Below are 27,898 nucleotides of genomic sequence, written 5' to 3' on the forward strand. Positions count from 1 at the left end.
AGAAATAGTTGTAGTTGTAGTAGGAGAAGTAGTTGTAATAATAGTAGTTGTAGTAGTAGTTGTAATAGTAGTTGTAGTTGTTGTAGTAGTATTGGTAGTAGAAGTAATGGAAGAAAGAAAGTAATAGTGATGGTAGCATTAGCATTCACTTTCAGTGGTATCGTTGTGAACATATTGTGATATCTGTTATCCAAATGAATAATTCTATGGAAATATTCACTATAAACTAACTAAATAAGATATTGAGGGTTTGTTTTTTGTCTCATGGAATTCCACCAATATTGAAAATGTCAACTTTTCACCCGCTTAGGAAAAAGGTGCCTTTTCTGGTTTGTGGCAGTGTTGTCGTTTTATTTAAGGAGATTTCTGTAGCTTTGGAAACAGGATTATTTCCGTAGCGTTTAATCTGTTTCAGGTTACGTTCAGAAGCAGGGATGCCTAGCGCTAAATGCTCAAATTAAACATGCTAACAACGCACAACGCTAATAACCTTTTGAGGTTTCGCAGGTGCAAAGGCTGCATCCCATTCCACGGGGGACATGAACAGTTGTCCTTACACCCCCACAGTCCCTCACTCCCCCCACAGCTTTGAAAGCGCACCGTTGCTTCTGTACAAAGTGAAATTCAGCTAGCATAAACCTGTGTAAACTCTGTTGGTATGACAACATGGTAGCTAACGTGGCTAGCTAGGCGCCTAATTGGGAAAGTTAAGCAACGTTTTGCTGCATCGACGCACTTTTATCTCGGCGTAGGAAAGCACATCGCTATTGCCGGATAATCAGTCACTATCACCGCTTCCCCAGGTTGCGTAATGCTCCGACAGCTTCACTTTAAGTCCACAGAAAGGAGAGGACAGGCCTGCGCTGTGATTTGTAAAACAGGGTTCGTACGGTCATGGAAAACCTGGAAAAGTCATGGAATTTTAAAATGGTCATTTCCAGGCCTGGAAAAGTCATGGAAAAAACTTAAATCACAGAAGTTTTGGAAAAGTCATGGAAATTTGTTATAATCACATGTTCATTCACGCTGAGTTTGAAATAATAAATATGTTTTAGAAAGAAAGACTCCAAATATAAGCTGGCATACTGGCGCCGCAATTATTATTTTTTCGCGTTGCAAGTGAACGCACCTTAACTGGAAAGTTCGTTGGCGAAGCAAGTGCTTATTCTTTTAATCAAAATATTGTCTCTTATTTATTTGTTTCATTTAATGTATACTGTATGCTTTGGAATTCACATTGTTTAAAAACTAAATGTTCTCACTTTTTCATGTATAAACCGAGATTTCAGTTTGGTCATGGAAATTTGGTTTAATGTCATGGAAAAGTCATGGAAAAGTCCTGGAAATTCATTGGTCAAAATGTGTAAGAACCCTGGTAAAAGCTACACTGGGTTTACAGAGCAAGTAGAACCGATAGTCGCTGTGGGGGATCTGATGAGAGGCCAGTGAGACCTTCTTTTGTTCTACGATGTAGTCGAGTCCTACACGGTTGTCTGTGTCTCTGATTGGCCGTACAGATACGGGCTGATTTTTATTTAAATGGTGCGTGGCGTGTTGCACCGTTTCAGAGCATGAAATGGCGATTTTTCTAAATTTGGTAAAAGCTGTCAATATCAACACAAGCGATGATGTGTTTCATCGCAGAACAGTCAAGTCATTTAGTTTATCGCTTTTAAAAAATCCACCGAGCAAAATCAGGAGATACCTGGTTTTCATTTAATTTGAAGCGGTTCACAGTTTGACATCCGTTGAATTACTTTACATGTGGTTGAGAAGGCAGTTTATGATTGATATATACAAGAAAAATACTTGAAGTAATATTGTAATATATTATTGGTTGTAACCATAGGACCCATCTCTAAAACACAGATGTGTGTATAAACTCAACCCTGTGCTCGGTAGTCTTGACTTGAAGCGGTTCAGAGTCTGGAGCTCGGTGGCAGCGAGTGTCCTGGAGTCGGCATTCTGTGGATGAAATAACAGGTTCCCACATCACACTACACGACCCCTCAACTCTCATTATCCCGAGGGAAGATCTCTGTGTGACGGTGTGTGTGTGTGTGTGTGTGTGTTGGAAGGGGGGGAGGGCAGATTAGGTAGTTGAACACACAACTCCATTCACGGTCTTCCCTTTCTATGAAAGTGTAGTTTTTAGTAGCGCTTTAGCTCGTTGCCGGCTGGCCATCATGGAGGATCTCACATGCTGCCAGAGGGCAGAGCGCTACCTTCTGTCTGCAGTCCATGGGACTGAGACACATAAACATGATGACATTTCACTTCTCTCTCTCTCTCTCTCTCTCTTTCCCTGTGCGTTCCCACAGTTTGGACCAACGTGGAGCCTCGGTCCGTGCCAGTGTTCCCTTGGCATTCGCTCGTCCCTTTCCTGGAGCCCAGCCAATCAGGAGCGGCTCCCCAGCCTGCCGACGGCCAACAGCTTGTCAATCAGAGCAAAGGTAGCCAATGACCCCACTCCTTTTTTTGCTCTGAATTCCATTGCTTGTACCCACATATAAATATATATATATATACAACTACATCTTACAAACAAGTATCTCCCTCAGTATAAATAGTACTGTAGTTGGACAAACCGGCAGCCAAGGCAGTGTTTCCCAAAATTGAAAATCAGCACAGTTGGTGCTCACACAATATGGTTCCAGTAACATTGTTGGTAACACTATTTATTGACTGGAGAGCTAAAATATAGTCTGTGAGTGGTGGGGACGGTCAGTGATCCTCCACAGAGCTTCATTAAAGGCCTTTTTGTTGGTCTTTAGGTCATCTTCCTTTTCCTTTCATTAATCGTGCTAGTTTATGTTCTATGAGGTCAGATCAGTCTCAATAATTGTAAATGCAAACAGATTCACAAATATAGTAGATTCACAAATGCACGCAGAACGATTCACAGATACATTCCAATGCACACATTACCGTTTGTGGCTCACTTCACATTTGTTTGTGGATCGCTTCACATTTGTTTGTGGATCGCTTCACATTTGTTTGTGTATCACTTCACATTTGTTTGTGGATCGCTTCACATTTGTTTGTGTATCACTTCACATTTGTTTGTGGATCGCTTCACATTTGTTTGTGTATCACTTCACATTTGTTTGTGGATCGCTTCACATTTGTTTGTGGATCGCTTCACATTTGTTTGTGGATCGCTTCACATTTGTTTGTGTATCACTTCACATTTGTTTGTGGCTCGCTTCACATTTGTTTGTGTATCACTTCACATTTGTTTGTGGATCGCTTCACATTTGTTTATTCTGTCCTTGCAATTGTGTGCATCCTTACAAGGCACAGACAGATAGCTAACCAAAGAGTGCAGAAGGAATGACGCTCCAGAATGTTTTGTTGATGAACTTTACTTTCAGATGTTCATTCTTTAGATAACTCTGTTGCTCTTCTTTTCTCTCTTTTTTCAGGTAAAACTATAAAATAAACAGAAAGACAACATATCACATATGTCTCATGACTATATCGTTAAACATGTGTCTTGTAAACAAGCAAAATGCTCAACATATCTGACAATAACCACAAGCTACATAGTTAGCAAACACGAGCTAGTTAGCAAGCTAGTCATGCCAGCATAGGTTCAAAACCAAACGTAAAATTATGATAATTCGTTTTCTTTAGAATTATCACAGAGGTATTTTGTAACTGTTAACATCTTATGTCTCAAACAATAATAACATAGAACACATACGGACGTATTTACTCCAAGGATCTGACCGCTAGAAACTGCTTGATCCATACAGCTCTTTGAACACGTTAGAACTGGATTTAGCTGGCGGGACAAAACAAAGGCACTTAAGGTGCGATACCAAAATACACCAGCAGGTGTCCTTCTTGGACAATAAAGAGAGCAAACTCAGTAAATTAAGTCAGAACACTATTTATTGACTGGAGAGCTCAAATATAGTCTGTGAGTGGTGGGGACGGTCAGTGATCCTCCACAGAGCTTCATTAAAGGCCTTATTGTTGGTCTTTAGGTCATCTTCCTTTTCCTTTCATTAATCGTGCTAGTCTATGTTCTATGAGGTCAGATCAGTCTCAATAATTGTAAATGCAAACAGATTCACAAATATAGTAGATTCACAAATGCACGCAGAACGATTCACAGATACATTCCAATGCACACATTACCGTTTGTTTGTGGATCACTTCACATTTGTTTGTGGATCGCTTCACATTTGTTTGTGTATCACTTCACATTTGTTTGTGGATCGCTTCACATTTGTTTGTGGATCGCTTCACATTTGTTTGTGTATCGCTTCACATTTGTTTGTGGATCGCTTCACATTTGTTTGTGGATCGTTTCACATTTGTTTGTGGATCGCGTCACATTTGTTTGTGTATCACTTCACATTTGTTTGTGGATCGCTTCACATTTGTTTGTGTATCACTTCACATTTGTTTGTGGATCGCTTCACATTTGTTTGTGGATCACTTCACATTTGTTTGTGGATCGCTTCACATTTGTTTGTGGATCGCTTCACATTTGTTTGTGGATCACTTCACATTTGTTTGTGCATCGCTTCACATTTGTTTGTGGATCACTTCACATTTGTTTGTGGATCTCTACACATTTGTTTGTGGATCACTTCACATTTGTTTGTGGATCGCTTCACATTTGTTTGTGGATCGCTTCACATTTGTTTGTGGATCTCTACACATGTTTGTGGATCACTTCACATTTGTTTGTGGATCACTTCACATTTGTTTGTGGATCTCTACACATTTGTTTGTGGATCGCTTCACATTTGTTTGTGGATCACTTCATATTTGTTTGTGTATGACTTCACATTTGTTTGTGGATCACTTCATATTTGTTTGTGTATGACTTCACATTTGTTTGTGGATCACTTCATATTTGTTTGTGTATCACTTCATATTTGTTTGTGGATCACTTCACATTTGTTTGTGGATCGCTTCACATTTGTTTGTGGATCGCTTCACATTTGTTTGTGGATCGCTTCACATTTGTTTGTGGATCTCTACACATTTGTTTGTGGATCGCTTCACATTTGTTTGTGGATCGCTTCACATTTGTTTGTGGATCGCTTCACATTTGTTTGTGGATCTCTACACATTTGTTTGTGGATCACTTCACATTTGTTTGTGGATCTCTACACATTTGTTTGTGGATCGCTTCACATTTGTTTGTGGATCGCTTCACATTTGCTTGTGGATCACTTCATATTTGTTTGTGTATGACTTCACATTTGTTTGTGGATCACTTCATATTTGTTTGTGGATCACTTCACATTTGTTTGTGGATCGCTTCACATTTGTTTGTGGATCGCTTCACATTTGTTTGTGGATCGCTTCACATTTGTTTGTGGATCGCTTCACATTTGTTTGTGGATCGCTTCACATTTGTTTGTGGATCACTTCACATTTGTTTGTGCATCGCTTCACATTTGTTTGTGGATCACTTCACATTTGTTTGTGGATCTCTACACATTTGTTTGTGTATCACTTCACATTTGTTTGTGGATCGCTTCACATTTGTTTGTGTATCACTTCACATTTGTTTGTGGATCGCTTCACATTTGTTTGTGGATCACTTCACATTTGTTTGTGGATCACTTCACATTTGTTTGTGCATCGCTTCACATTTGTTTGTGGATCACTTCACATTTGTTTGTGGATCTCTACACATTTGTTTGTGGATCACTTCACATTTGTTTGTGGATCGCTTCACATTTGTTTGTGGATCGCTTCACATTTGTTTGTGGATCTCTACACATGTTTGTGGATCACTTCACATTTGTTTGTGGATCACTTCACATTTGTTTGTGGATCTCTACACATTTATTTGTGGATCGCTTCACATTTGTTTGTGGATCACTTCATATTTGTTTGTGTATGACTTCACATTTGTTTGTGGATCACTTCACATTTGTTTGTGGATCGCTTCACATTTGTTTGTGGATCTCTACACATTTGTTTGTGGATCGCTTCACATTTGTTTGTGGATCGCTTCACATTTGTTTGTGGATCGCTTCACATTTGTTTGTGGATCTCTACACATTTGTTTGTGGATCACTTCACATTTGTTTGTGGATCTCTACACATTTGTTTGTGGATCGCTTCACATTTGTTTGTGGATCGCTTCACATTTGTTTGTGGATCACTTCATATTTGTTTGTGTATGACTTCACATTTGTTTGTGGATCACTTCATATTTGTTTGTGTATGACTTCACATTTGTTTGTGGATCACTTCATATTTGTTTGTGGATCACTTCACATTTGTTTGTGGATCGCTTCACATTTGTTTGTGGATCGCTTCACATTTGTTTGTGGATCTCTACACATTTGTTTGTGGATCGCTTCACATTTGTTTGTGGATCGCTTCACATTTGTTTGTGGATCACTTCACATTTGTTTGTGCATCGCTTCACATTTGTTTGTGGATCACTTCACATTTGTTTGTGGATCTCTACACATTTGTTTGTGGATCACTTCACATTTGTTTGTGGATCTCTACACATTTGTTTGTGGATTGCTTCACATTTGTTTGTGGATCTCTACACATGTTTGTGGATCACTTCACATTTGTTTGTGGATCGCTTCACATTTGTTTGTGGATCGCTTCACATTTGTTTGTGGATCGCTTCACATTTGTTTGTGGATCACTACACATTTGTTTGTGGATCACTTCATATTTGTTTGTGTATGACTTCACATTTGTTTGTGGATCGCGTCACATTTGTTTGTGTATCACTTCACATTTGTTTGTGGATCGCTTCACATTTGTTTGTGTATCACTTCACATTTGTTTGTGGATCGCTTCACATTTGTTTGTGGATCGCTTCACATTTGTTTGTGGATCGTTTCACATTTGTTTGTGGATCGCGTCACATTTGTTTGTGGATCGCTTCACATTTGTTTGTGTATCACTTCATATTTGTTTGTGGATCGCTTCACATTTGTTTGTGGATCACTTCACATTTGTTTGTGGATCGCTTCACATTTGTTTGTGGATCGCTTCACATTTGTTTGTGGATCGCTTCACATTTGTTTGTGGATCTCTACACATTTGTTTGTGGATTGCTTCACATTTGTTTGTGGATCTCTACACATGTTTGTGGATCACTTCACATTTGTTTGTGGATCACTTCACATTTGTTTGTGGATCTCTACACATTTGTTTGTGGATCGCTTCACATTTGTTTGTGGATCGCTTCACATTTGTTTGTGGATCGCTTCACATTTGTTTGTGGATCACTACACATTTGTTTGTGGATCACTTCATATTTGTTTGTGTATGACTTCACATTTGTTTGTGGATCACTTCATATTTGTTTGTGTATGACTTCACATTTGTTTGTGGATCGCTTCACATTTGTTTGTGGATCTCTACACATTTGTTTGTGGATCGCTTCACATTTGTTTGTGGGTTTTTGAGACTCCCCTGCCGTGGCTCGATCCTCAAATGCGTTTTTTTCAACATCGACCTCTGTAGCCAATCAGATGTCGCCCTGATCTGACCCCATAATGTTCCGTCAGCAGATAATACAAACAGTGTCCAGTTTCTCAGAGACCAAGGTCGCATCACCAGTCTGACAACACAAATATCTTCAGTTCAACATACATGTGAGAGGCCACGCAGTCCCTCAGCGCCCTGCTGAGGTCGGGGACGTGAAGGTCAAATAAAGCCTCTTCAGTTTATGAACACGCATGAGAATGAAAAGCAGCAAACCGGAACATTCCAGAGAATAGCACCAGAGCGTTCCCCTCATGTTGTTTAATAACCTAAATGAGTTGGTCAATTGACTCATCAGTTTAAAAAAACAGCTTACTCTGTGGGAAATTAAATACTTCATGGCATCCCGCTCATTTCTCTTTTTTAGGATGCGTGAGCATAAAAGATAAAACCAACTTTATTTTGGGGGCGGATTTGTTTTTAAACAAATAAGCACACAGAATACGGTCTCATAAGCATTTTTCCATCTTAACTAAATGGCGCGAACAAATTCTCGGACGCGTTATAACGGCCTCGTGAGCGGAGGCCAGTCAAAACGTAGTAAAAGTGAGCCATCTCGCTAATTAGCGAGAAGAAATCCACTGACTACCACACAGGTGTAGTCAGAGCTGAACACCATGAAGCTGCATGTCGGCTCAGTCTCACCGTCATGAACCCGCTTCACTACCTTTTTAAATATCCTTTACGCTCCAGAGCCCCGTTGCAGCGCGGCCCTGGTGAGCGACGGACGGACCGCCCCCCCTGACCTGGAGCGGGGGTCGACGCCATGCCCTACGTCAACCAATGACAATCCTCCTACAGACAGGGGCGGGGCTGACAGCGAGACGGAGAGCGATACAGACGACCTGTAAGTACAAAGGGGGACGATGTCATCCACCTCTATTCATGTTAATCGTGGCGCTCGCTGTTCTGAGATGTTTTCGGCTACGTCTCTTTTTTTGTGGGCCACATGAAAGTAAATTTATTTAGTAAACCTGGTAGAATACAAGAAGAGTGACGGGCTCAGCGGGGTCCAGCAATAAGAGAAAAGAATCAAGAGAAGAGGAGGAAGCACAAGAAGAAAAAAGATTAAATAGAAATAGGTGTAGAGTTGTGCTGTAAGAAAGAGAGTGTGTGTGAGAGAGAGAGAGAGTGTGTGTGTGTGTGTGTGTAAGTATAGGTGTGTGTGTGGGGGGTGTATGTGTGTGTATGTGGGAGAGTGTGAGAGAGAGTGTGTGTGTGTGTTTGCGTACGTGTGTGTGTGTGTGTAGGCATGTGTGTGAGTAGGTGTGTGTGTGAGAAAAATAGTGTGTGAATGTGTTTGTGTGTGTGTGTCTGTGTGAGAAAGAGAGTGTGAGAAAGTGAGTGTGTATGTGTAGGTGTGTGTGTGTGTGTGTGTGTGTGTGCGTGTGTGAAAGAGAGTGTGAGAGTGTGTGTGTGTGTGTGTGCGTGTGTGTGTAAGCGTGCGTGCCTTTAAAAAAAAAAAAAATTAGAAACCCAAGACTTCATAATCACAAGGAACACCGTAGATCTTGTAGGTCTTGTGCGTGGATTTAAATCAACGTTTTATTCACATATAAACTGAATAACTCACTGAAGTGGAAGATCAGTTTAATTTGCATTATTAACATAATATGTACAAAGTTATTCTATCACAAAGTCTTCATGTCCTTTTACATAATAATGATGTGTATTTATCCACGTTGAACCCGGCAGCTAAACTCACCGTAGCTCAAAGTTACAGAGATGAAATTTCACTTATGAAACAGAGTGAGACCTCCGGTGGGACACAGAGACGTTCTCCGAAGCCAATCTCAAAACAACAACGGCGCTTTTGTCCAGCAGAATCCACGCACATATAAAAGTTCTTCGTTGCAGCTATAAATATGGAGAGAGAAGAAGAAGAAAAACATCTGACCTTTAAAGAGTAATTTTAAGCGACCACTTCAGACATCGTGTTTCCTCTGTGACTCGAGACCAGCTGGAGATCAGAGAGTCCCCGACGCTCCGGATGACGCGCAGAACACGTCAACAGAAACAAACAACAACAAACAGCTTTCCTACCAGCTGCATCGGTGTGAGTGTGACACATCGATGCACAGCGTACCACACACACCATTAGTGTCTATTGTGTGTGTGTGTGTGTGTGTGTCACACCGATACACAGCGTACCACACACACCATTAGTGTCTATTGTGTGTGTGTGTGTGTCACACCGATACACAGCGTACCACACACACCATTAGTGTCTATTGTGTGTGTGTGTGTGTCACACTGATACACAGCGTACCACACACACCATTAGTGTCTATTGTGTGTGTGTGTGTGTGTGTGTGTCACATCGATGCACAGCGTACCACACACACCATTAGTGTCTATTGTGTATGTGTGTGTGTCACACTGATACACAGTGTACCACACACACCATTAGTGTCTATTGTGTGTGTGTGTGTGTCACACTGATACACAGTGTACCACACACACCATTAGTGTCTATTGTGTGTGTGTGTGTGTGTGTCACACCGATACACAGCGTACCACACACACCATTAGTGTCTATTGTGTGTGTGTGTGTGTGTCACACTGATACACAGTGTACCACACACACCATTAGTGTCTATTGTGTGTGTGTGTGTGTGTGTGTCACACCGATACACAGCGTACCACACACACCATTAGTGTCTATTGTGTGTGTGTGTGTGTGTGTCACACCGATACACAGCGTACCACACACACCATTAGTGTCTATTGTGTGTGTGTGTGTGTGTCACACCGATACACAGCGTACCACACACACCATTAGTGTCTATTGTGTGTGTGTGTGTGTGTGTCACACTGATACCTGTACCACACACACCATTAGTGTCTATTTTATGTGTGTGCGTGTGTGTGTGTCACACTGATACACAGCGTACCACACACACCAGTAGTGTCTAGTGTGTGTGTGAGTGTGACACACTGATACACAGCATACCACACACACCATTAGTGTCTAGTGTGTGTGTGTGTGTCACACCGATACACAGCGTACCACACACACCATTAGTGTCTATTGTGTGTGTGTGTGTGTCAGACCGATACACAGCACACCATTAGTGTCTAGTGTGTGTGTGTGTGTGTGAGTGTGTGACACACACCAGTAGTGTCTAGTGTGTGTGTGTGTATGTGAGTGTGTGTGTCTAGTATGTGTGCGTGTGTGTGTGTCTAGTGTGTGAGTGTGACTACTGTGTGTAGTGTACCACACACACCATTAGTGTCTAGTGTGTGTGTGTGTGTACGTGAGTGTGTCTAGTGTGTGTGTGTGTGTGTGTGTGTGTGTCTAGTGTGTGTGTGTATGTGAGTGTGTCTAGTGTGTGTGTGTATGTGAGTGTGTCTAGTGTGTGTGTGTATGTGAGTGTGTCTAGTGTGTGTGTGTATGTGAGTGTGTCTAGTGTGTGTATGTGAGTGTGTCTAGTGTGTATGTGAGTGTGTCTAGTGTGTGTGTGTATGTGAGTGTGTCTAGTGTGTGTGTCTCTGCAAGTGTCATCACCAATATAAACCGAGGAAAAGGGGGGAAGTGTTCTGATTGGCTGCCGTGATCTCTGGGCTGCGTGCTGCAGGTTTAATGAACACGTAGCAGGTCAAGAACGATCTGTACATACGACATCCCTGACCTTTGACCTCATACTGGTGCTACGTAATGTACATTACAACTGATCAAATAAAGAGCAGCTCCCTCACCTGGAGCCACAGTATCCTCATAAAAGATGACTAGTGTGTGTTGCATGTTTCCTCTTAATCCTCCACGACCTTTCAGCCTGATCATTTACCCCCCCCCCCCGACTCATCGGTGCGTCACTCTTTTGCTCTGCAGGTTCTCGCCGGGCGTGGCCAACGACGCGGCGCCCTCCGCCGGCTCCTTGAAGAGACGCACGCAGTCCCTCAGCGCCTTGCCCAAGGACCGGGACAGGAAGGTCAGTGCTCCGCGCAGACGGACGCTCACCAGACGGAGGCCGGTACGTTCCCCCCATGACCCTGAGATCTGTGTTCCCCTCCGCGACCTCCACCAGAGGGAGAAGGACCACATCCGGCGACCGATGAACGCGTTCATGATCTTCAGCAAACGCCACCGGGCCCTGGTGCACCAGCGCCACCCCAACCAGGACAACCGCACAGTCAGCAAGATCCTGGGGGAGTGGTGGTACGCGCTGGGGCCCAACGAGAAGCAGCAGTACCACGACCTGGCCTTCCAGGTGAGAGGGGGCCGCGAGGCTCTTCAGCTGGGACACCAGAGAACAGCAATAACAGCGTGTCTTGTCTCCTGCTCCTCCTCCTCCTCCTGCTCCTCCTCCTCCTGCTCCTCCTCCAGGTGAAAGAGGCCCACTTCAAAGCCCACCCGGACTGGAAGTGGTGTAACAAGGACCGCAGGAAGTCGCTGTCGGAGGGCCGAGGGTTACCAACGAAGGAGTCACGGGAGAGGAGCATGTCCGAGAGCGTCGGTGTGTGTGTGTGTGTGTCTGAGAAAGAGAGAGTGTGTGAGAGTGTGTGTGTGTGTGTAGGTGTGTGCGTACGTGTGTGGGTGTGTGTTTGTGAGAGAGAGAGTGTGAGAGAAAGTGTGTGTGTTTGCGTATGTATGTGTGTGTGTGTGTGTGTGTGAGAGTGTGAGAGAGAGTGTTTGTGAGAGGGAGTGTGTGTGTGTGTGTGTGTCTGAGAAAGAGAGTGTGTGTGAGAGAGATTGTGTGTGTGCGTATGTGTGTGTGTGAGTGTGTGAGAGAGAAAGAGAGTGTGTGTGCGTACGTGTGTGGGTGTGTGTGTGTGTGTGAGAAAGAGTGTGTATGTGTGTGTGAGAGAGTGAGAGAGAAAGTGTGTGTGTTTGCGTATGTACAGGACTGTCTCAGAAAATTAGAATATTGTGATAAAGTTCTTTATTTTCTGTAATGCAATTAAAAAAACAAAAATGTCATGCATTCTGGATTCATTACAAATCAACTGAAATATTGCAAGCCTTTTATTCTTTTAATATTGCTGATTATGGCTTACAGCTTAAGAAAACTCTAAAATCCTATCTCATAAAATTTTAATATTTCCTCAGACCAAGTAAAAAAAAGATTTATAACAGCTGAGTGTTTGTCAAGGCTCAGGAAACCCTTGCAGGTGTTTCGAGTTAATTAGACAATTCAAGTGATTTGTTTAATACCCTACTAGTATACTTTTTCATGATATTCTAATATTTAGAGATAGGATATTTGAGTTTTCTTAAGCTGTAAGCCATAATCAGCAATATTAAAAGAATAAAAGGCTTGCAATATTTCAGTTGATTTGTAATGAATCCAGAATGCATGACATTTTTGTTTTTTTAATTGCATTACAGAAAATAAAGAACTTCATCACAATATTCTAATTTTCTGAGACAGTCCTGTATGTGTGTATGTGTAGGTGTAGGTCTGTGTGTGTGAGAGTGTGAGAGAGAGAGTGTTTGTGAGAGAGGGAGTGTGTGTGTGTGTCTGAGAAAGAGAGTGTGTGTGCGTATGAGAGAGAGTGTGTGTGTGTCTGTGTGAGAATGAGAGTGTGAGAGAGAAAGTGTGTGTGTGTGTGAGTGTGAGAGAGTGTGTATATATGTGTGTGTGTGTGTGTGGAGGTGTGTGTGAGTGTGAGAGAGTGTGTGTGAGTGTGTGAGAGAGAGTGTGTGAGAGAGAGTGTGTGTGTGTGTAGGTGTGTGTGAGTGTGAGAGAGTGTGTGTGTGTATGTGTGTGTGTGTGTGTGTGTGTGTAGGTGTGTGTTTAAGACCTTCAAACACATCCAGCCTCACTGAGTCTGACTAAATGAAACTTCTGATGGAACACGTCCAGATGTCGATCCACACGGCTCACTGTGAGAGTTCACCTAGGATCACACTCCTCTCTCTCTCTCTCTCTCCCTCTCTCTCTTCTTCAGATCCCCATCCGGAGTCTCAGGTGCCGGAGGGGGGGAAGGGGGGAGGCGGCTTGTGCTGGCCGGGGGGCCCGGAGCGCCGGGCGGGGGGGCTGTTTGCGGGGCAGCACACGCGCCCCCGGGCCTTTTCCCAGAGTGCCGTGCACACCCTGGAGCAGAGGGACCAGGAGAAGGTAGGCACAGACCCGGGAGAGATTTGAAAATGTGAAGCGGAGGATTTAATCTCAAAGAGAATTCTAATCATGTGACTTCACCGTCCAATCAGCATCCAGAGCCTGATTCATTACATCCGAGACCAAATTAAATCAAAAGACGAAGCCAAATCGAATCAGAAACGAGGCGACTGAAAGCAGACTGAAGTCATTCTTTCTGTGTGTGTGTGTGTGTGTGTGTGTGTGTGTGTGTGTGTGTGTGTGTGTGTGTGTGTGTGTGTGTGTGTGTGTGTGTGTGTGTGTGTGTGTGTGTGTGTGTGTGTGTGTGTGTGTGTGTGTGTGTGTGTGTGTGTGTGTGTGTGTGTGTGTGTGTGTGTGTGTATTTATAGACTCAGACGTGTGTCCTTCACGCTGCTTTTCAGTCGAACTGACTGAAAGCACGCCGTTAAGAAAAGAGTAGACACCCGGTTCAAATGGACTCTGGGTTCTTGAGTCCGGGGGAGGGGGGGGGGGCTCAGCCCCCCGACTTCAAAGGTTTCCCCATCTCCTTTTTTCTCAGCGCCTTTGAAGGCACCGCGGTGTTTGCCGCTCTTCTTCTCACACAGGGAAAGACACACTTGTGAACTCTTTAGTTTTAAAGGCTTTCACTCGATGTCCATGCTTCCATAGCAGCGGGTATCACTTCTGTCTGAAGTACTTTTGTAGTAGTTTTGGGAGTTTACGAGTGCGGTGCCTGTTCTGGGCGTGGCTGGGTGCTTTGGAAGTGCTGCTCGCCTCTGGAAGAAAACAATAGTTCAGTTAGAAGTGTCCAAATTGATGTAAATGTCACGGCGCCCTGCTCTGTAGTTTGGTGATTACAATGTGCTTATTCTTTTTTTCTTTATTTTTTTATACTTGATATTTTATTTAGGTATTTTTACAGAAATACAACCTTCAAATGCATAATAATAAATAAATAAAATATTATTAAAAATAAATTACAAATTAACCATTCATAAGGAAAATAAATAAATAAATTGTTTAACCGGGAAAATAATTATAAATAAGGAAACTAAATGAAAACAACCACGCAACACTTCACCAACGTTGTCAGTCAATCATAAACAATCTCTCGTAAAACAAATATATTCAAAGGGTGACAACGTGCTTTTCCTCTTAGATGATTCCCAGTGAGGAAACTCAATCTCACCAACAAGTCACATGACCATCAGAAAGATGCTGAATCCGATCTGTTTTCCCCTCCCTGCCAGGATGACGGGGTGGGCTTGTTCCGCCGTCAGGCTCCGCCTCCGGCCCTGTACCGGGGCAGGCTCAGCGAGGACGTGACCAGCGACGAGGAGCGCATGGTCATCTGCGAGGAAGAGGGGGACGACGACGTCATGGGTGAGTGGTGGTCGACTGTAGTGTCACAAGTCATAGTGTGTTTTAAAAAAAGATAATGTTTAGCCAAACACAACAAGAGCCCCTGTGCCATTTTGTGAGACTGTTAGTTGCTAGGTAGGATAACAACAGCACATCTTTGGCTCTGTGGTGCTGATGCTGTTGGTTTGAAGGCCCCGATTGAATTGGGGGAGCAGTTGAAAGTATATTGTGTGTTGAGTCCCCTGTTTTGATGTGTCCACGCTAACGGCTCATATCTATGCCCCGCCCCTCAGAGGACTCCTGTCCCGAAGGCTCCATTGACCTCAAGTGTAAAGAGAGAGTGACGGACAGCGACGAGGATGAGCCGGACGGACAGGTAGAGCGGCGGTCGACTGCTTTCCACAGTGTTTCGAGTTCCAGAGGGACGATGTACATTGATGAACACTTTAGATTAAAATGTAAATTCAAATGTAAATGCAGCCAGTTATAGTCTGTAGCCGACTATACACAAGAGTTCAGTAATGAAAAGTTAACCATGGATAAAAAGAGTTGCATATATATACTTATATATATATGCTGTATATTCAGTTTACCTCCGCCCATATATATATATATATAAATATATGTATATATTTATAAATAAATATAAATATATATATACACTGTATATCCAGCTTACCCCCGCCCTTATATATATATATATATGTATATATTTATAAATATAAATAAATATATATATATGCCTTATATTCAGCTTAACCCCGCCCATATATATTTATAAATATATGCATACATTTATAAATATAAATATATATATTTATATAAATATATGTATATATTTATAAAGATAAATATATATATATATATGTGCTGTATATTCAGCTTAACCCCGCCCATATATACACTACCGTTCAAAAGTTTGGGATCACCCAGACAATTTCGTGTTTTCCATGAAAACTCACACTTTTATTTATCAAATGAGTTGCAAAATGTATAGAAAATATAGTTAAGACATTGACAAGGTTAGAAATAATGATTTGTATTTGAAGGATTAATTTTTTTCTTCAAACATTGCTTTCGTCAAAGAATGCTCCTTTTGCAGCAATTCCAGCATTGCAGACCTTTGGCATTCTAGCTGTTAATTTGTTGAGGTAATCTGTTGAAATGTCACCCCACGCTTCCTGAAGCACCTCCACAAGTTGGATTGGCTTGATGGGCACTTCTTGCGGACCATACGGTCAAGCTGCTCCCACAACAGCTCAATGGGGTTGAGATCTGGTGACTGTGCTGGCCACTCCATTACAGACAGCAAGCTGCCTGCTTCTTCCCTCAATAGTTCTTGCACAATGTGGAGGTGTGCTTTGGGTCATTGTCCTGTTGGAGGAGGACATTGGCTCCAATCAAGCGCTGCCCACAGGGTATGGCATGGCGTTGCAAAATGGAGTGATAGCCGTCCTTATTTAAAATCCCCTTTACCTGGTACAAATCTCCCACTTTCCCAGCACCAAAGCAGCCCCAGACCATCACATGACCTCCACCATGCTTGACAGATGGTGTCAGGCACTCTTCCAGCATCTTTTCACCTGTTTTGCGTCACAAATGTTCTTCTGTGTGATCCAAACACCTCAAACTTGGATTCATCTGTCCATAACACCTTTTTCCAATCTTCCTCTGTCCAATGCCTGTGTTCTTTTGCCCATCCCAATCTTTTCTTTTTATTGGCCAGTCTCAGATATGGCTTTTTCTTTGCCACTCTGCCTAGAAGGCCAGCATCCCGGAGTCGCCTCTTCACTGTCGGCGTTGACACTGGCGTTTTGCGGGTACCATTTAAAGAAGCTGCCAGTTGAGGACCTGTGAGGCGTCTATTTCTCAAACGAAAGACTCTAATGTACTTGTCTTCTTGCTGAGTTGTGCACCGGGGCCTCCCACTTCTCTTTCTGCTCTGGTTAGAGCCCGTTTGTGCTGTTCTCTGAAGGAGTAGTACACACCGCTGTAGGACATTTTCAGTTTCTTTGCAATTTCTGCATGGAATAGCCTTCATTTCTAAGAACAAGAATAGACTGGCGAGTTTCACATGAAAGTTCTTTTTTTCTGGCCATTTTGAGAGTCTTATCGAACCCACAAATGTGATGCTCCAGATAATCAACTAGCTCAAAGGAAGGCCAGTTTTATAGCTTCTCTCATCAGCAAAACAGTTTTCAGCTGTGCTAACATAATTGCACAAGGGTTTTCTAATCAGATATTAGTCTTCTAAGGCGATTAGCAAACACAATGTACCATTAGAACACTGGAGTGATAGTTGCTGGAAATGGGCCTCTATACACCTCTGGAGATATTTCATTAGAAACCAGACGTTTCCACCTAGAATAGTCATTTACCACATTAACAATGTAGAGAGTGTATTTCTGATTGATTTAATGTTATCTTTATTGAAAAAAACAATGCTTTTCTATGAAAAATAAGGACATTTCTAAGTGATCCCAAACTTTTGAACGGTAGTGTATAAATAGATAAATATATGTATATATTTATAAATATATATATATATAAAGGAAACAAGAGAATATATCACAGTGTAAGGAAGACATTTCACATTCATCATATTGGCGTCACACATAAGGGCGTTAATTACTTTGCATATTTAAGGTTTCATTAATATAACATTAATACATCACATATCCATGACTACTAACACTGCTAACGCGGGTTAAACTATCTATGTGCACAAGTTTGGGAGGACAACTTCACTTTGGGCTGGATTAGTCTCTCCTCCCTTCCTACTGGATGATTATTCTTTATTCCATCTCTCGTCGTTGCGTCACGGCGTGGAGCTGCCACATGTAGTGAAGACTGAATCTGGGTCTTCATCAAGCGTGTTGTAGCATTGCTTTCTTTACCAGCTGTGGTTCTGCATGACATATCTTAAAGCCACAGGTATCCAGAGGCAAGGAGGTGACATTAAAGAGGACTTCACTCAGTCTCTCTTCCAGCTCTGACTCCTCCGTCTCTCTCTCTTCCCTCCAGCACGGCTTCCAGCCAGTGGCTCGCTCCTCTCTCCCTTCTTCCTCTCCCTCCACCCCTCACTCCGACTCCACCTCCGCTCAGGGGAACGGAGGAGGAGGAGGTGACGTGGGGTCCGAGAGGAGGAGAAAGAGAGACGTAGGAGAGGAGGGGAGCAAGGGAAGATCCCAGAGACAAGAAGCAGATGATGGAGGAGGCGGTGGAGGTACCGCAGGCTCCACATCCAGCGGCCCGGCTCCCCTCGCGTCGGCCCAGAAGGGTTTGACCCAGGTCCACACGGCCCCCACCATGGGGACGCATGTGGACCGACCCAGGGCCAGCACGCCGGTGGAAGGAGGCGTCGCCGGTGACGCCCAGCCTCAGGACCAGAACGCCGCTCTCCCGCGAGGAGGAGGTGGAGCTCAGCATCTGCCAGTCTCCGCGGGGGGTGGGTACCTGTCCTCATCCCCCTCCCCCGGTCCAGTCAGGGTAACTCCCGTGGAGGGCAGCGGCCTGGTCACTAGCCTAGTTCTGGGAGGGTCCTTTCCCACCGTGGAGCCGCACGCACCCCCACCCGTCCTCCAGCCCACTGGCTCCGCCTCCACCCTCACACCCCCCGCCGGCTCCAAGCCGCTGGCGCAGGTCCAGTACATCCCGCCCACCGAGGGCCCCTCCTCCCCTCAACTCGCCGCCCTGGCCAATGGCGTGCACTCGGCGGTCGGCGCCGGAACCAGAGGTGAGACAGAGGGCAGCGATTGGCTGGGGAGAAGAAAAGAAAAAAAAACTAGTCAGAGTTTCGTCTCAGAGTCTTTCTGAAATCCTTCTCTTTTTACTCTCATATTTTCTATTAATCATCTCCGTGGGAAGATCTGAAAATAGATTTGATTGGCTTACGTAAACGGGAGATGAATGATTGACAGAAGCGTGAGCGCTCGCCGCCCACGCCTCCATCGCTCCTCAGAGGAGCAGAACATCGATGCGCCTCGTTATCAGAGAGGAACTATTATCCTCTCAAGTCTGAGTCTCCACCCACTGTCTCCTGTCCTCACCTCCCCTCTCTGCTCCAGCTGCTTCTTACGCTGAGTGTTTTAATTCTCTCCCTCTCTCTGTCTCTCTCCCTCTCTCTCTCCTCTCCTCTCTCTCTCCCTCCCTCCCTCTCCCTCTTTCCCTCTCTCTCACCCTCTCCCTCTCTCTCCCCCCCTCCCCCTCTGTCTCTCTCTTTCTCTCTCCCCCTCCCCCTCTGTCTCTCTCTTCTCTCTCTCTCTTCTCTTCCCCTCTATCCTCTCTCTCTCTCGCCCTCTCCCTCTCTCTCTCTCCCTCTCTTTCCCCCTATCTCCCCCTCTCTCCCCCTCTCCCCCTCTGTCTCTCTCTTTCTCTCTCCCCCTCTGTCTCCCTCTGTCTCTCTCCCTCTCTCCCCCCCCCACTCTCTCTCCTTCTTACTCTCTTAGTCCAAACCCAGCCGCCGGTTTTGCAGAGCAGGATGTTGGTTCCCATGGCAACAGTGAGAACAGGGTCCACTCCTCCTCATCCCTCTATTCCTCTAGTGGCTCCGCCTCTTCCGGTGCAGAACGGCTCGGCGACAGGAAGCAAGGTGAGAATGTCAACGCGGGGGGCGGAGCGAGCGGCTCCCGGGGTTTAATAGGCTCCGCCCTGTTTGCTGACGGGCAGCACGGTAGTAAAAATCTTCCTCTGCAGCATTAAAAGAGACGACACATGAGACGGAGGTAGAGACGGCCAGCTTCATGCTCATGTTTTACACCTCTGTGAGGAAGCCTGACCGGTCGGATCAGACTCAAACTTCACTCCTTGAGTTTAGAAAGTACCGTCATACAAAGGGAAGGAACATCTATTTGATATTGAGAAGTTATTTAGTCAGGAAAAAACGCTTTTCAGCTCACCAGCTATTCAAATGGATGTCTTTGATGCCTTTACTCTTTTTTATATCATTGTAAATTGATTATTTGTGGATGTTAGACTGTTGGTCAAAGAAAACCATGAAGTTCATAAAGGTCTCCCAGGCTTTCTGAGCGTTTAAATAGGCAGTTGTACCTACTTTTCCCTCATAAACTTAATTATGAATCCAGATAATCTAATTAAGTGAGAAATGATTGCTAGTTGCAGCCCTACTGCTGTGCTTCATTGTGTTCTGAAGGGACCAGTTGCTTTAATTAACTGCTAGAAGGGTTCATAGAACCGCCCCCTGGTAGTATATATATATATATGTATTTATTTATTTATATATAGATATATATATATACATATATATTTATACATACTACCATATATAAATGTATACATATATTTGTATTTGTTTATATTTATATATATATACCTATATTTATATATTTATATATAAATATATATATACTGTATTTATATATGTATTTGGGTATTGGCCTTCGGCTTCTGTTTAGATAAGAAGTTACTTTTCTCACCAACGTGTGTGTTCCCCCCCCCCCCCCCCCATGAAGATCATCCAAATCGCACCGATGCCCGTGGTCCAGACCAACGTTCACCCTCGCGGCGCAGCAGAAGTGCATCCTGGGAGTCCCTTTCCTGTTTCCATGGCAACGGCGATGGCTCCCGGCGCCGCGCCCCCGCAGGCCGTTCTTCTGACCTCTCCGCCCACCAGGTCACTAACACCCATTAGATGCTTTAAATTCAGCTCGGTCCACGAGTCATGTTGCAGTTAATGTAGATCTTAAGTCTTTTTTTATCTTCATAAAAGTGAACTGTATAAGTTGACATGTTGGTCAGACAAAACATTTGAAGTCAGTTCTTGTGCTCATTATTTAATTTATACATATTGAATCCTCAGCTGTGATATCCATCCTCTGATCTCTCTGCTGACTCTCCTCTCCTTCAGGATCACGTACGTCCAGTCCGGCCCGCTAGTTACCGCTCCGAGTCCTGCGTACCTCCCGTCATCACTGGCAACCCTGGGCTTCACCGCCATCGCCCCGGCGGGGCAAACCCTGGTGCCGCCACTATTGGCTCAAGCCCCGCCCCTCAGCTGTCAATCACAGACCCCGACTGGCCAGGCCTCAGGGGACGCTGGTCGCCAGGTAAAGAGGAGCACCCACTTGAACACAGGTCACACAGGAGTTGCATACATATGTGAAGAAAATGAAGAAAATGTGACATTTCAAAAGAAGTTGATAATGTTAGAGGAGTGAAATATGTAATACTATTTATGTATGATATGTTTTTTTAAACAAATAATGCAGATTTATTTTCCAAAATCTCCCATGCTTTACCAGAAGTGTAGAAGGTAATTTAACCTTATGAAATACTTCTTAAAACATGTACATTTAAATAAATAAATCATTAATAATTGTAATTGGTCAAAAAGGTCTGCCAATCAATTACTCCTCACTACATTACTCTATTACTGAGAACAATATTGTCTGCACTACATTTTACTTTGTGCAGTTTCACAATTGTTCAATAATTCCCATGAATACAAGAAGGTGTCACTTCAATGACACATCAGGCTTCTTGCTGCTGTCGGCGAGTTCATGTTCCCTTTGAAGACGTGGAAGATAATTATTGTCTCAATAATAAGTGTTTCATTTAAATTTGAATTCATAATAACAGGCAGTGATGGGCGAGGGTAAGCAGAATATATATTTATATATATATATATTTATTTATTTATATAAAAATATATGTATATGGGCGGGGGTAAGCTGAATATATATATATGTATATATAAATATATGGGCGGGGGTAAGCTGAATATATATATATCATTTATCATCACTATATATATTCTGCTTACCCTTGCCCATATATATATATATACATCATCATATATATATATATATATCATCACTATATATACAAGCAGAATATATATACAGTATATTCTGCTTACCCTCGCTCGTATATAAATATATATAAATACATTTATATATATATATCATATATCATCACTATATATGTATAGATATATATATATAGATAAATATTTATATATCATCATATACCATCGCTATATATATAGACAAATGTATATATATATATATACAGGACTGTCTCAGAAAATTAGAATATTGTGATAAAGTTCTTTATTTTCTGTAATGCAATTAAAAAAACAAAAATGTCATGCATTCTGGATTCATTACAAATCAACTGAAATATTGCAAGCCTTTTATTCTTTTAATATTGCTGATTATGGCTTACAGCTTAAGAAAACTCAAATATCCTATCTCTAAATATTAGAATATCATGAAAAAGTATACTAGTAGGGTATTAAACAAATCACTTGAATCGCCTAATTAACTCGAAACACCTGGAAACACATTTTCAAATGTTTGATTTTGTTTTGCTGTTATAAATCTTTTTTTTTACTTGGTCTGAGGAAATATTCAAATTTTATGAGATAGGATTTTAGAGTTTTCTTAAGCTGTAAGCCATAATCAGCAATATTAAAAGAATAAAAGGCTTGCAATATTTCAGTTGATTTGTAATGAATCCAGAATGCATGACATTTTTGTTTTTTTAATTGCATTACAGAAAATAAAGAACTTTATCACAATATTCTAATTTTCTGAGACAGTCCTGTATATATATCCAGGGGTGCACATAACTTTTTTAGTGAGTTACTCAGGTGAGTACCGGGAGATGGTGTTTGGTACTCACCATAGGTAGCGTCAGCTTTTGTGACGTCCACCTACGGGGGGGGGGAGGGAGGGACGTTCAATATCAGATCGGTCAAGTACGCAAGGGCGCGAAGTAACACAAGTGGCATTACGCATTGTTGATTATTTGCGCCCATGCGTAAATGCGTACCAGTTATGTGCACCCCTGTATATATCATCATATATATCATCATATATCATTACTATATATAGATATAAATATATAGATAAATACATATATATATATCATCACTATACAAGCAGAATATATGTATCTATAGATATCTATATACATACATATATATATATATATTCTGCTTACCCTCGCCCATCACTGCCTCATTATGAATCCAAATTTAAATGAAACACTATTTCTAATATTATTTAAAGCCCAGTTTGTTTTGTTCTCCTTTTTTTGCAGTCTCATAAATGTCTTGACCAATCAGAAGCAGGTGTCATTTAACAGGTTGAGAAACCTGCTGAGTAATGAAGTCATGAAACTTCTCTCGTGACGTCTCTTCAAAACAAACGCACTAACGCTCGCTGCCGTCATCTCCGTCTCCTCCACCAGGTGCACACCGCCATCGACTCTGCACCAATCGTTACCGTGACAACGGTACCCCCCGCGGTGGCGAGCCCGGCCCAGGATGATATTGGCCCTTCCTCTCCGACCCTCCGGCTTTACGTGGCGGAGGTGGTGCCGCTGAAGGTGGAGGTGAAGAAGGAGAACCTGGCAGACGGTGCGACGGAGGACGGCTGGTCGAGCTGCGCCGCCGGCTCCTCGTTTGACGTCACAGCCGGTAACCTGTGTGTGTGTGTGTGTGTGTGTGTGTGGGTGTGTGTGGCTGGCTTTAAATGGAACTTTTTTATTTTGTTATTTATTTTTTGGGGGAGTTGTGTAAGGCTGCGCAACATTTTTCCCACCAAATGTTGACATTTACATGAACCTACCACACAGGGACACGTTCAAAGGTCTTTCAATCTTCAAGACTGAGAAACAGGGTGTTGCGCAATCATCCGATATTTGGGAATCGGTTTCTCTTTACATTTTAAAGTGATAGTTTGGAGATTTTGAAGTGGGGTTTGTTCGAGGTTCTTATCCACAGTCGGTGTTTCATCTACAGTGAATGGTGGTGAGGGGCAAAGCAGTTTAAAGTCTGTTAAAGTGAACGCTATATTCAGAATATTGTAACATATCATTTATTTTTTATTTTTTATTATCAAAGTCTAAAATGACCTTTCAACTGCTCCAGTGAAAAAGGAGGAGGACATCGGCTTTCACATCAAAGAAGAAGATCAATGTGACGGGGACACGAAGCGAGAGAGAGGGGAAAGAAAAGGAGGACGGAGGACGGACAGAGACGACCACAGCATGGACAACGGCAGCAGAGAGGTGAGGACCGCCCAGAGGCACCACACAGATCTACATAGATACATATATATATATAAATATATATGTATATATTTATATATACATATATATATACATATATGTATATATGTTTACAGGACTGTCTCAGAAAATTAGAATATTGTGATGAAGTTCTTTATTTTCTGTAATGCAATTAAAAAAACAAATGTCATGCATTCTGGATTCATTACAAATCAACTGAAATATTGCACGCCTTTTATTCTGATTTATTGCTGATTATGGCTTACAGCTTAAGAAAACTCAAATATCCTATCTCTAAATATTAGAATATCATGAAAAAGTATACTAGTAGGGTATTAAACAAATCACTTGAATTGTCTAATTAACTCGAAACACCTGCAAGGGTTTCCTGAGCCTTGACAAACACTCAGCTGTTATAAATCTTTTTTTTACTTGGTCTGAGGAAATATTAAAATTTTATGAGATAGGATTTTAGAGTTTTCTTAAGCTGTAAGCCATAATCAGCAATATTAAAAGAATAAAAGGCTTGCAATATTTCAGTTGATTTGTAATGAATCCAGAATGCATGACATTTTTGTTTTTTTAATTGCATTACAGAAAATAAAGAACTTTATCACAATATTATAATTTTCTGAGACAGTCCTGTATATATATATATATGATGATATATATGTATATATATATGATGATATATATATATGTACAGTATATATATTTGATGAGATATATATATATATACATATATGTGTATATATATATATACATATATTTATATATATATATATGATGATATATATACATATATGTATATAATATATATATCATATATACACATATATGTGTATATATACATATATTTATATATATATATATATGTATATTCTGCTTACCCTAGCCCATACAGGACTGTCTCAGAAAATTAGAATATTGTGATGAAGTTCTTTATTTTCTGTAATGCAATTAAAAAAACAAAAATGTCATGCATTCTGGATTCATTACAAATCAAATGAAATATTGCAAGCCTTTTATTCTTTTAATATTGCTGATTATGGCTTACAGCTTAAGAAAACTCAAATATCCTATCTCTAAATATTAGAATATCATGAAAAAGTATACTAGTAGGGTATTAAACAAATCACTTGAATTGTCTAATTAACTCGAAACACCTGCAAGGGTTTCCTGAGCCTTGACAAACACTCAGCTGTTATAAATCTTTTTTTTTACTTGGTCTGAGGAAATATTAAAATTTTATGAGATAGGATTTTAGAGTTTTCTTAAGCTGTAAGCCATAATCAGCAATATTAAAAGAATAAAAGGCTTGCAATATTTCAGTTGATTTGTAATGAATCCAGAATGCATGACATTTTTGTTTTTTTAATTGCATTACAGAAAATAAAGAACTTTATCACAATATTCTAATTTTCTGAGACAGTCCTGTATATATATATATATGTATATATATATATCATCATATATATAATCACTATATATACAAGCAGAATATATATATATTCTGCTTACCCTCGCCCATCACTGCCTGTCATTATTAATCCAAATTTAAATGAAGATATTGTGCAGGGAGGACTAAAAAGGAGGAAATAATAAAGACAATTTATAAAAAAAGTTGTGAGGGAGTGGTACACCAACTCTCTGTCGCTCTCTCCCCAGGCTGGACCTCGCACCCCTCCTTTGCCGCCCCCGGGTTTGGACCCCCCGCCCCCTCCCCCGTTGGAAAGGGAGCCCCCCTCTGCCTCCAAGAAGACCAAGTTCAGACCGCCGCCGCTCAAAAAGACGCCCGACTCTCTGGAGAAGTAAGTGGGAAACTTCTCGTCAGTGCTTTTGTATTATTGAATCAAATATACACGACCGGTCAAAAGTTTGGGGTCACCCAGACAATTTGGTGTTTACCATGAAAACTCACTTTTATTTATCAAATGAATTTCAAAATGAGTATAAAATCTAGTCAAGACATTGACGAGGTTATAAATAATGATTTTTATTGTAAATATTAATGTAGTTCTTCTCGTGGCTCAAAGGAAGGACAGTTTCATAGCTTCTCTCACCAGCATAACTGTTTTCAGCTGCGCTCACATAAAAAGGGTTCTCAGGGTTTTCTACCCCTCCGCTAGTCTTCTAAGGCGATAACACAATGCACCATTAGAACACTGGAGATGGGGCTCTACATTCTGTAGAGACTTCATTAAACACCAGAGAATAGTCATTTACACATTAACTACGTAGAGAGAGTGTTTATGATTCATTTAATGTTATCTTCATTAATAAAAACAGTGTTTTACTTTGAACAATAAGGACATTTCTACGTGAAACTTTTGAACAGTAGAGTATTTGAACAGGTTTACCGACTAGAAGCTTGGGAATTTTTGCCAGATGACATCAAAGGACTCGTCAGTCGCGGCTCTCTCAGAATCAGAGCCAAACCAAAACCCGTCGGGTCCTTCTGGTTTCCCGTCGTCGTCTGACAACGTTCCGTCTCTTTGAACCGTTCACACGTCGTCACGCTGAGAGCCCAAAAAACAGGAGCTCTTCTTCTGCAGTTACAGCGCGAAGCAGCTTGGACGGTTCTCCAATTGTCGACTTTATTTAACACTGATGATCGCACATTGTGGCATCTACACACAGAAAAGTAAAGGTGCCATCTGGAACCGAAAATGACCATTTCCTTAAATAGTTCTTCAAAGAACCTAAAAATGTGTCTCAAAGAACCTTCAAAAAGTAATTCTTTAAGGCACCATTTCTGGTTCCTCAAAGAACCTTTCAAACCAGAGTTCTTTAAAGAACAATTACATGTAATAGTTCTTCAGAAAACCTATAAATGTGTCTCAAATAACCTTCACACCAGGGTTCTTTAAAGAACCATTTCCTAAATAGTTCTTCAAAGAACCTATAAATGTGTCTCAAAGAACCTTGAAAAGATCATTCTTTAAGGCACCATTTCTGGTTCCTCAAAGAACCTTTCAAACCAGGGTTCTTTAAAGAACCAATTCCTTCAATAGTTCTTCAAAGAACCTATAAAGGTGTCTCAAAGAACCTTCAGAAATGGTTCTTTAAGGCACCATTTCTGGTTCCACAGTGAACCTTTCAAACCAGGGTTCTTTAAAGAACCATTTCCTTAAATAGCTCTTCAAAAAACCTATAAATGTGTCTCAAATAACCATAACAGAGTTCTTTAAGGCACCATTTCTGGTTAATAGTTCTTCAAAGAACCTTTAAAGGTGCCTCAAACGAAAAAATGGTTCTACGGTAAGTGATGGTTCTTCGTAGAACCACAAAGCCTTTTAAAGAACCCTTTAAGAACCATTATTTTTCTGTGTGTAGTTCTGGTTTTTTTTCATTTATTTTTACGACCAGACCTCCAACTTCATGAAACGGGGATGTAACTCTGTGTTTGTGGCTGTGAGCGGGCCGAGTTGTGGGGAAGAGAGCCTGAGGAATGTGCGTCGCCTCGACTACAAGCCGTGACCGCTCTCTGTGTGCAGGGTCCTGTCGGAGTCGTACTTTGAGGAGCGCTTCGCGGAGCTGCCGGAGTTCAACCCGGAGGAGGTGCTGCCGTCGCCCACGCTGCAGAGCCTGGCCACGTCGCCCAGAGCCATCCTGGGCAGCTACCGCCGGAAGAGACGCAACTCCACCGGTGAGCCGCTCAGACGGACGTCTGTCGATGGAGACCCCCCCCCTCTCTCTCTTCTGACTCCTGTTATCCCTCTTTCACCTCCCTCTTCCTCTCCTTCATGTCTTAGAGCTGGAGGCGACCGCCGAAGACCCCAGCTCCCCGAGGAGGAAGACCCGCCGCCTCTCCAGCTGCAGCTCGGAGCCCAACACCCCCAAGAGCGCCGCCAAGTGCGAGGGAGAGTTCTTCACCTTCGACAGAGCCGGTACGACCCAGTATGACCCAGTATGACCCAGTATCCAGTACGACCCAGGATGACCCAGTATGACCCAGTATCCAG

At 42.2% G+C, this 27,898-nt stretch overlaps 1 protein-coding gene across 2 annotated transcripts in view; it reads left to right on the forward strand.

Moving 5' to 3' along the window:
* The window catches only part of cica (capicua transcriptional repressor a), a 47,760-nt gene that overhangs the window by 15,062 nt on the left and 4,800 nt on the right, over positions 1-27,898 (forward strand). Inside the window, exons 4-20 of one of the 2 annotated variants that reach the window (XM_056424575.1) lie at positions 2,322-2,453; positions 8,188-8,341; positions 11,327-11,426; positions 11,523-11,705; positions 11,822-11,951; positions 13,387-13,556; positions 14,786-14,918; positions 15,191-15,273; positions 17,922-18,633; positions 19,346-19,488; positions 20,369-20,529; positions 20,764-20,962; positions 23,112-23,340; positions 23,794-23,933; positions 25,602-25,744; positions 27,431-27,582; positions 27,689-27,823. In XM_056424575.1, the coding sequence (XP_056280550.1) occupies positions 2,322-2,453; positions 8,188-8,341; positions 11,327-11,426; positions 11,523-11,705; positions 11,822-11,951; positions 13,387-13,556; positions 14,786-14,918; positions 15,191-15,273; positions 17,922-18,633; positions 19,346-19,488; positions 20,369-20,529; positions 20,764-20,962; positions 23,112-23,340; positions 23,794-23,933; positions 25,602-25,744; positions 27,431-27,582; positions 27,689-27,823 (3,099 nt within the window). The remainder of the gene's footprint in view (positions 1-2,321; positions 2,454-8,187; positions 8,342-11,326; positions 11,427-11,522; positions 11,706-11,821; positions 11,952-13,386; positions 13,557-14,785; positions 14,919-15,190; positions 15,274-17,921; positions 18,634-19,345; positions 19,489-20,368; positions 20,530-20,763; positions 20,963-23,111; positions 23,341-23,793; positions 23,934-25,601; positions 25,745-27,430; positions 27,583-27,688; positions 27,824-27,898) is intronic. The other variant, XM_056424656.1, reaches the window with a different exon arrangement.

This window comes from Pseudoliparis swirei, chromosome 1, assembly GCF_029220125.1.
Source record: "Pseudoliparis swirei isolate HS2019 ecotype Mariana Trench chromosome 1, NWPU_hadal_v1, whole genome shotgun sequence".
Taxonomy (NCBI): Eukaryota; Metazoa; Chordata; class Actinopteri; order Perciformes; family Liparidae; genus Pseudoliparis; species Pseudoliparis swirei.